Here is a 10,371-nt window from a genome sequence, read left to right on the forward strand (position 1 = left end):
TTATAGCATGCTAACAAATGGTACTTACTTTATTTTTACAGATCTGCATGGGAGACGATGGCGCGATGCAGAGCGCTGTCTGTGATTGTGCACGGGGGATGTACAAATGCAGCCACGCTGCAGCATTGGCAATATTTGCCATGTGGCAGATCAGCTCCACAGATGTTGAGTGCCAGTGGAGGAAGCCTGGCACTTCCAAAGTAGTCCAGCCGGTGTCTCAACTCTACCAACAGCAAGAAGAGACATACAACCCACTGGCTAGAAACATCGCCACTCAGGATGTAGACTGGTTCAGGTCTGCACTGAGGGGCACACAGTGTGGCATGGCATGGCTTTTGTCACCTGAGCCAGAGCCACAGCCTCAACATCAGGCCATTGTCACCATGCCAGAGTTGGTGAAGGAGCATGGGGGTCGGGGGCTTGAGGCAATTCTTGCCTCAATGCGACTGGCAAGAGGCCAGCAAGCTGCCATCCAGACAGCCACCGTAGGACAGCAGACAAATCCTCAGTGGCAGTTACACAGGCAGGGCAGGTTGACAGCCAGCAATTTTGGTGCTGTGCTGAGGTCGGGACTTTCATCCACTCCATGCGCGTCCCTCATGAAGAGGGTGCTTGGGGGGTACCATTTAGACGGAGTCATGGCTGTCAACTGGGGAGTTGTAAACGAGGCCGAAGGGGTGAAGGCTTTTGTGCAGGCCTATCGGGTGACAGTGATCGACTCTGGTCTATTTGTGAGTGAGTCGGGTGTTTTGGGAGCATCACCCGATGGACTTGTGCAGCCATCTGCCCTGCTGGAGGTGAAGTGTCCACACAGCCAGAGGAACATGACCATCGCGGAGGCAGTCCAGTTACCATCCTTCTGTCTCCGTGAGGAGGGTGGGTCATACATTCTCAAGAAGAATCAACCATACTGGCACCAGGTCCAAGGGCAGCTGCACATCACAGACCGGAGTCTCTGCTACTTTGTTGTGTGGACCACAAAGGAGGCGATCATCATCCCCATCCCCAAAGACCCTACATGGCATGGAAATCTCCTCCTCCTGGAGAACTTCTACACTCAGCATATGCTCCCTGTGTTGGCCAGTTGAGAGAAGGACATGTAAATAAATAAATACACATACACACACACAAACACACACACACACACATGATATTTAACTAATAAACAATAAATCCCATGTTGTTGGAAAAGTAATAATGCTGCATGTATAAGTTTTTGTTCAAATATCGCAAGTGTTATCGTGTTATGTGTTCCTGATATCGTGCAGCCCTAATATTAAGGCCTTATTGTCACATGCACAATAACTACAGTGCAGTTTTGGGCAATGAACATGTTAAGTCTCAGGCCCCTCTAAAATAAAGGATATTTAAGACATATAAATAAAGAATTACTTTTACTGAACTACTACATAACTGTATTACATGGTTATATAAATAGTTTGAATGATTCATGACTGACAGAAGCTTGTTTTTACACTGACCTGTTATACTCATATATATTAATGTCTTTGTAAATTCAGTAAACCTCAACAATTCCCCTTCTGGTTTCATGCATCACAGTTCAGTAAACTGAGTAAAATATGAACCAGTGTAATCATTATAATAACTTAGGATTGTAACTCTTTAAAAAAGGTGTAGGTGGCTCTTAAAAGAGCCGTTGTGTGACTTTGGGCTGGTCTCAGCAGTTTAAGCCCTCTCCGCGGATGCAGCGGGCCAGCTGGATGTTCCCCCCTCCCCCCGGGGATCGCAGGCTGAAAGGTTTGGGAAGAGCGGAGCCGAGGCGGGACCTGCTGCGCCTGCCACCGAGCTGAAAGTTCCAGAGCTAGCTGAAGCTACCAAGCTAAGCTAACATGCTCCCCATCTGCACACTGCCGTGGCATTTTACGTTTCTAAGGTAAGCGGACATGAAACTATTCAGCAAAACTATAAATAATAATCTAAGTTATTGAGTTTTTAGCATAATACTTCAGAATCTTAAAATCCCTTAATGTTTGTATGCAATTGTGCTAAATTCAACACTGGAATCAAGCAAATATTAATGTTTGCATGACATTAGTTATTTATATTTTCATATCACTTAACTATACGTTTAATACATTTAAGTCAAGCTAAGGTACATGTGATGGTAGCTAGTTAGTGCTCTTACCTGTGAGGCCTCCTCAAAACAGCATAATAACCAGACTGTATCATTAAAACTAAGTACCAGTTCTAGATCCTTGACGTTAGACAAACAATTCAAAAGACAAAATGTATTTAAAGACCAATCTTTATTTGAAGGTGCCTCTTAACCTGATATATTAGTTATACAGTAATAGTATTGACAATCTAAAAAAACTGAGCAACTCAACAGTCGACTTTATGTTTCTTATTGTCTAAAGCAGGGGTTCTCAAAGTTTTGATGAGTGAGGGCCAATTTAGGTACCCAATATTGGATTGAGGGCCACCCAAGAAAAAACGGAACACAAAATAATTCCAAAACAAATCCTTTCTTTATTGTACTAACCAATTACCGCAACTCGCGAGATGCCTAGTTGCCATGCAACCAGTAGTCTAGCAAACTTTCCACAAGCTGCAATTCATAATTTAGGAATGACAACCCAGGGGGCTCAGTTTTACCATTCTTAACCTTCTGGAGTCTAAGGGTATTTTCTCGATTTTCGTTTTCTTAAATCACCTTTTAAATGTATTTCTTCTAACATGGCACCCCATGTGTTACATATCAAAATGTTCAGGACAATCACTGGTCTTGATATATATGCATATTGCTCACCTTAGAGCACTGTTTGATGAGATAAGTAGCTCAAAAGCTTAAAATGTGAAATCCGATTTTTGGAAAATCTTCAAAACACAAATTTACTCATGTGATCGAATTGTTTTGGTGTTTTAGATTTGGTTACCAAAGTCCTAGGATCGCAAAAGCAGTGAAATATTTGAATTACACTGTATATAAATGTGTTATTCATGTCTAAAATGAAAAACATTAAATTCAAATTTTGAGTGAAATAGGTGTTTATCACTCTACTTTCACCACAGCAGGGACTGAGATACATCAGGACTGAATAATAACTTCATATTACATACCAAGGTTCATGTGATGTGTATAAATACAAATTGAGCATTCAACCTTTTTTTTTTTCAACCAACAATTTATTATAAATATGTTTTTTTCAACCAACTATTTATATAAATATAAGAAACAGGAAAATCTCACTATTTACAATATTGAACATCAGAACTTTCAACCAACTATTCATTATAAATGTCAAGACAGTGTCAAGGTCTTTGTCTGTCTTCCAAGACAGTGGGTCTGGCTGCTGTGAAGATGGGGGTGATGGTGCATGGGCTGCTGTGTAGGTGGGGTGTACAAGTGCTATACGAGACCTCCACGAGACCTCCTTGCTGGCTGGGTTGAAGGTGATGGCTGTGGTGGAGCCTTTATGCTGAGGTGTATCTTGACCTGGTGGCAGCCGCAGATGGAGGTGGAGGCAGCTGTAGTGATGCTGGTCTGCTGGTCCTTGGTGGTGATGGCTCTGGTGAAGGCCCTTGAGCCACGGTAGATCTTGACCTGGGGGCCGGCACAGATGGATGTTGTGGCTGCTGGATAAACGCCGCCTGTGTAGGTATTTCCAGTTACTTTACATTCAGTATAAAATCACAGACACACATATACATAGGCTACATCTGATTACAAAGTATCATCTGTACAGGACGGTAAAATAATAACAGGCACACATATAAATAAATCTATGACAAAGTCTCATCTGTACAGAACAGTATGATAAAATAATCGATGGCAAAAACATGTCACTGTAAATGTCTCCGTTGTGGGACGAATACATTATTAATTTAATCATCTACACATGTAATCTCACTTTTACACACCAAAATAACGTTAACACAGAGTAAACGTTTGCTAATGGAGAGTCTATTTTGTCCCAATAAAAAGTTCATGACTATCGATAAAAAATATATATCAATAAACCTATTGTTCATTTTCGCGGTATTCCCCACACATTGCCAGTACACTATTACGGTAATATTTACACCTACCCATGTCCAAATGGATCCTTGTTGTTGTCTTTGTATTCTTCTTCTTCAGAAGAGTTGAAAACTTCAGGTTCTGAGGCTCTATCTTCACTGCTGCTAGCGAAAAAAATCTCTAGCGAAGTCGGCAACTGTAAAGTTTTTTTTAGACATTTTCTCTGTCTCTCTCTCTCCCCTCACAGACCTAAACTGATGAGAGACACGTGGTTTATGTTTTGTTTACTTGGTGGGTAGGTCCTTAGTGATTTCTCGATGTCCATTGGTCATTTCAGATCATGATGGCTGCCGGCCGAGATTTCCTTGACGGACACACAAATCCACCAATCCCACACAGTGTAAAGTCAAGCTGCTTTGAGCGGCCATATTGGCTATTGTGCCCTGGTTACAGTCTCACAGGAGATACCGCTGGAAAGCTACTCATTCTAATTCTTACTAGATACAACCATGGAGGATTAAAATATAACGCATGCATTTCAGCGTGTCACATTAACTATCGCGGGCCGCCAGAAACATTTCCGAGGGCCGCCATTGGCCCGCGGGCCGCACTTTGAGAACCCCTGGTCTAAAGCATTTATTATTTTCATTTTACCCCTCTCATATTCAGTGTGGACGGATTGAGACAGCAAGGTGTCCAGAGAGCTGCAGAGACTTCAGGGAGAAACCTCCGTGTGATGGACGTCCAGTCCGTTGGTTTGGAGAGGACTGAGGGTCTTTCCTCAGCGAGGAGGACCAGGCCTGATGGAGGAGCCCATGCTGGGCAAAGCTGATACCAACTGCACAGGCCTAGTCTGTCACTTTATTTGACTACATGTGTTTACTTATACATTTAATAGGTTCACACCTTCTGTCCATATGTGCTTTTTATTTAAAACATTTGATTAAGTTTTGGTTCACATTAAAATAAATTGTATTTGCACTCCTTTTGTCCATTATTCTTACTGAAAATGTTAGATTACACATTCACATCTGACTGAAGATTGGCCCCATTTATTTGTGACGTTGCAAACTCTGCGGTACAAGGCACAGGTGATGTGAAGCTCATAAAGTGAGGCAAATATAAATAATCAGCAGATGGAGTGTAGATGTGGAAATAGGTGCATTCGATCAGCTGACTGTGTTTTCACAATAAAAGTAGTTTCTTAGTGTACTGGTCTTAAAATCTCATAACATCAGCTTTTAATGTTCCTCTTGGATGTTCTTCTTGACCCTCAGAGAAGGAGAAAATGTTGTGTCTTTCAGGCATGTCCTTCCTTTCCTAACAAAAATGACAGGAAACTGGGGTTACGTAATGTAACCCAGCTTCTATGAGTATAGGCGCAGCCTTCTAAGGCTATCGCTATTGGGTAATCCCCACTGCACGTGTGCAGCACTGACAGACTTATTCCACGCCCACCTATGACGTGGGCCCCACCTCCAGGCTCATTTCCGTATAAATAGGAAGTAGGCCTTACAATCCACTCCAACAGCTTTTCTTCAGCTATTCGCGGAACCAGTGGGGCCCGAACCTTAGAGGGCTGCACCTATACTCATAGAAGCTGGGTTACATTACGTAACCCCAGTTCTATATTGTATAAGGCTTCGCCCTCTAAGGCTATCGCTATTGGGTTAAGGGCGAAGCAAGATGTAGTCTACGCCCCACTGGTTCCGTCCGTTACCAGAAGCACAAAACACACCTACTCAGTTAATAACCCATGTCCATTTCGCCGTGCGTAAATGGAGCATCACCTTCCCAGGGAATATAGCATTAAAAAATGAATATTTCTCCATCAGGGAACGAAGGTCGGCTTACTCGGGCTACCTGTCGTTTCTAAAAAGTAGAGATCGAGTCTCACTTGTTAGGAACGATCAAGAGAGGGGAACAAAAGGCCGCTCTCTCAGTGCCGACAGGCAGGAGAGAGGGCATGCAATTGAAAACCCCCGACATTACTCATTGTGGCAGGCTATTCAGTACTGAATGTGTCAGAGATTAATGGGAGACATCCCTCAAATGAAAACGAATAAAAGAACAGGGTGAAGACCAAGATGCACTAATGCAAATGTCTTCCACTGTCATTCCTCCGTGCAACGCCGTAGAAGTTGATATTCTCCTGGTGCTGTGCGCTTTAATGTTTTCCGGGGGATCCAACCCAGAGGAAACATACGCCTGTGACACAGCCTCACACAGCCAGTGTGACAGGCGCTGTGCAGATAGAGGCAGCCCCATTGAGCGCTCTCTATAATGCACAAATAGACGCTGGGATTTGCGTAAAGCAGCCGTGCGTGCAACATAGCATGCCAGCGCGCGCACGGGACAGAGGAGATGAGATGTGGCTTCTTCCTCTGACGTGTGAGGAGGAGGAAAGAAGCCCTCCAAGGTTATCACTCTCGATCTAAACGAGCTTGTGATCACCTTTGGCATAAAAACCGGGTTCGGGCGCAACACCGCTGAGCTGCCATCTCCTTGGATCTGGAGACATGACGGAGCCACAGAGAGAGCAGACAAATCACTCACCCTTTTAGCTGATGTCAGAGCCAGGAGCAGAGCTACTTTGGCTGACAGAAACTTCAGGGGAACCGGATCCAATGGTTCAAAAGGGGCTTTACTTAGTGCGCGCAGCACTACAGCCAAATCCCATTGAGGCGCTAAAGCGCGTGATACCGGTCTGAGTCTCTGTACTCCTCGTAGGAAACGTTTTGTCAGAGGGTGAATAAACACCGTGCTGATCCCAAAACCTCCATGGCATGAAGAAATGGCAGCCGCATGTTTTTATTGTGCTATAGGCCAAATTCCTGTCCAGCAACAGCTGGAGGAATGACAGCACGTGAGGCAGGGGACACGCAACGGGGTCCACACCTTTCCCTACACACCAACGCTGGAACGCTGTCCATTTGGCTGTGTAAGACGCCCTGGTGGACGCGGCTCTAGAACCCTGAATAGTACTCACAACATTTTGAGAGAGGCCGAGCCCCTCTAAGTGTTCCCGTTCAGGGGCCATGCCCACAAACGTTGGCCTAACACTGGGTGACCGCTGATTGCTCCCTCTGCCTGGGAGAGAGCATCCCCCCGCCACGGAATTTCCCACGGTCTCCCTGACAGCATCCGCTGTATGCAGGGAAACCAGGACGCTCCCGTGTGCTCCGGGGCTATTAAGACCGCTATCAGTCGCTCCTCCTGCACTCGGTCCAGGAACCGAGGGATCAGAGGGACTGGTGGGAAAGCGTACAGTAATACCCTGGGCCAAGGTCTGTGTGCGAACGCGTCCACCCCCAGAGGGGGGTGATCCTGCCTTCTCAGGGAGAACTAGAGAGCACATTGCGCGTTCCCGCATGCAGCGAACAGATCTACCTCCGCTCTCCCGAACCTGCTCCACACTTGGGAGACCAGCTCGGGGTGGAGGCTCCAGTCTCCTTGTCGAGGACCTCCTCTGGACATGAGGTCAATCAATCAATCAATCAATGTTTATTTATATAGCCCAATATCACAAATGTTACATTTGTCTCAGTGGACTTTACAGTTTGTACAAAATATCAGTATGACAATACGACACCCTCTGTCCTTAGACCCTCACATCGTACAAGGAAACATTTCCGAAGAAAACCCATAGTTTAAAGGGAAAAATGGGAGAAACCTCAGGGAGAGCAACAGAGGAGGGATCCCTCTCCCAGGACGGACAGACGTGCAATAGATGCCGTGTGTAAATTGAAAAGATAATACATTTGCAACATAGGTAGTCCAAATGTTTGGAAATGCATGTGTGTATAATAGGAAGATGAATCCACGAGGATATCCATCCAGGACCTATGATCCAGGACCACAGCCACGATTCAAGATCCAGGGCTCGCGATGCAGGACACAGGAGCGCAGGATCATCCATGACTCCGGATCCCAGCGTATATAGACACCAAAAAGAAAGACATTTGGGGAAGCTGGGTTAATCGGAACATGAGAGTACACAGGTATAGACAGAGAGAAGGAAGAAGTAAGATGTCCCCCCGACAAACTAAGCCTATATCAGCAAAACTAGGGGCTGAATCTAATCAGCCCTAACTATAAGCTTTATCAAAAAGGAAGGTCTTAAGCGCACTCTTAAAAACGGATAGGGTGGTCTGCCGCCCCGAACACAAACTGGAAGCTGATTGCACAAATGTGGAGCTTGATAAGAAAAGGCTCTGGCTCCCATTGTACTTTTAGAGACTCTAGGAACAACCAACAACCCTGCATTCTTGGAACGCAATGCCCTAGTAGGACAGTAGGGTATAATGAGTTCTTTAAGGTAAAATGGCGCCTGCCCATTAAGGGCTTTGTAGGCGAGAAGAAGAATTTTAAATTCTATCCTGTGTTCTATAGGGAGCCAGTGTAAGGCAGCCAGAACAGGAGTAATGTGGTCCCTTTTCCTAACTCTGGTTAGTACACGAGCTGCAGCATTTTGAATCAGCTGAAGCGACTTGACTGACTTCTTGGTACACCCTGATAATAAAGAGTTACAATAATCCAGCCTTGAAGTAACAAATGCATGGACTAGTTTCTCTGCATTGTTTTGAGGCAAGATATGCCTGATTTTTGCAATGTTACGTAGGTGGAAGTAGGCGGTCCTTGAAATTGATTTTATGTGGGCGTTAAAGGATAAATCCTGATCAAATATAACACCAAGATTCCTTACAGTCTCACTGGAGGCCAAATTAATGCCATCCATAGTTAGTATATCCTTAGATAATTTGTTTCGTAGATTCTTCGGGCCAAGTACAATAACTTCAGTTTTGGTCGTGTTTAACATCAAAAAGTTTAAGGTCATCCACGTTTTTCAGTCCTTAAGGCAGTCTTGAATTTTATTTAGATGATTAATTTCATCAGGCTTGATTGATAAATATAGTTGAGTATCATCCGCATAACTGCAAATTTACAGAATGATTCCTTATAATATTGCCTAACGGAAGCATATATAATGTGAACAAAATAGGTCCGAGCACTGAGCCCTGTGGCACTCCATGGCTAACTTTGGTTTGCCTGGAAGATTCATCATTGACACGTACAAACTGAGAGCGTTCTGATAGATAGGACCTAAACCAGCCTAAAGCAGTTCCCTGTATGCCAACTAAGTGCTCTAATCTTTGCAATAAGATATCATGGTCGATAGTATCAAATGCAGCACTGAGATCGAGCAAAACAAGAATAGAGACACGTCTCTTGTCTGAGGCTATTAGAATGTCATTTGTGACTTTAACCAGAGCTGTCTCTGTGCTATGATATGTTCAAAGCCAGACTGAAAATCTTCAAATAAATCATTGTTTTTTAAGTAATCACACAACTGTTTTGCAACCGCTTTCTCAATAATTTTTGAGAGGAACGGAAGATTAGAAATTAGTGTTGTCACGATACCAACATTTTGGTTTCGATACCGACACCAAGTCAAGAATTGCGATTCCGATTATTTTTCGATACTTTTCTTAAAAAAAGGGAAACAGTCTTAAATGTAATTATTGTGCTTTATTTCACACCAGAACCATAACCATAACACAACTTTTAAACAATGAGAACAATAAACAAAATAAATGACAATAATTCGTATTAAATAAAATTAAGCATCATCTCAAACAACTTTTTTGTTTTATAAAATATATTTTTAAAATATTTTATTAACATGTACAGTAATATAAATAATTATTGACAAAATGTATATTACAGATGTTAGCCACATTGGTAAGTTAGCTAAAAAGATAGCCATATTAGACAGTTATCATTGCCATTAATTGCCTCGTCAAACTACGAAAACGTTCGTTTGTCACAAAATAAATTACACTTGTTTGACTTAGATTTGAGGGCATGGGCTTGAGCATGATGTAATTATGTTATCTATCACATTCGCTAACCTGTCTGTCTTTAAATTATTTAAACAGCTCTGGATTCCGGTCGGCGGGTGCTTAGCCAAGTCTGATGTGTTGGCTCCCTTGGTTTGCAGGGATCTAAAACATTTCTCACAGACAGGCCTCGTGGTGTCCGTAGGCTTGCCCTCACTGTCAGAGATATAGCTCAAATACTTCCAAATTTCGCTTCTGGCGTCTTTTTTGTCAACAAGCCGAGGCGCAGCGGCAGTTGCACTCCCACTTGCAGCCATGCTTCTCGTTTTCTCTATGCTCTGGCAGCTAGCGCGTGGCCGCGTGCACGAGAGAGGGGAGGGACTTAGAGCGTGCTTGAGAGGGGCGGGACTGCAGGCACGTACGGCTGCAGTGCAGGGAGTGGAAGCAGAGCGCTGAACACACACGGCTCTTATTAAAACGGCGCTTTCTCACCGGAGTACTTTTCCCCGTCATTCTTAAAGTACCGATACTAATTAAACGGAGGAATCATAC

The 10,371-nt window shown here is 43.9% G+C and overlaps 1 protein-coding gene across 1 annotated transcript in view; it reads left to right on the forward strand.

The window, feature by feature from the left end:
• LOC117550719 overlaps positions 1 to 7,304 on the forward strand; it is a 28,616-nt gene extending 21,312 nt beyond the window's left edge. The window contains exons 2-3 of the mRNA XM_034223230.1: positions 42 to 968; positions 7,137 to 7,304. Of these exons, the coding sequence (XP_034079121.1) occupies positions 48 to 968; positions 7,137 to 7,304 (1,089 nt within the window). The 5' untranslated portion in view covers positions 42 to 47. The remainder of the gene's footprint in view (positions 1 to 41; positions 969 to 7,136) is intronic.
• The last annotated feature ends 3,067 nt before the right edge of the window (positions 7,305 to 10,371 follow it).

This window comes from Gymnodraco acuticeps, unplaced genomic scaffold (genome assembly GCF_902827175.1).
Source record: "Gymnodraco acuticeps unplaced genomic scaffold, fGymAcu1.1, whole genome shotgun sequence".
Lineage (NCBI taxonomy): Eukaryota > Metazoa > Chordata > Actinopteri > Perciformes > Bathydraconidae > Gymnodraco > Gymnodraco acuticeps.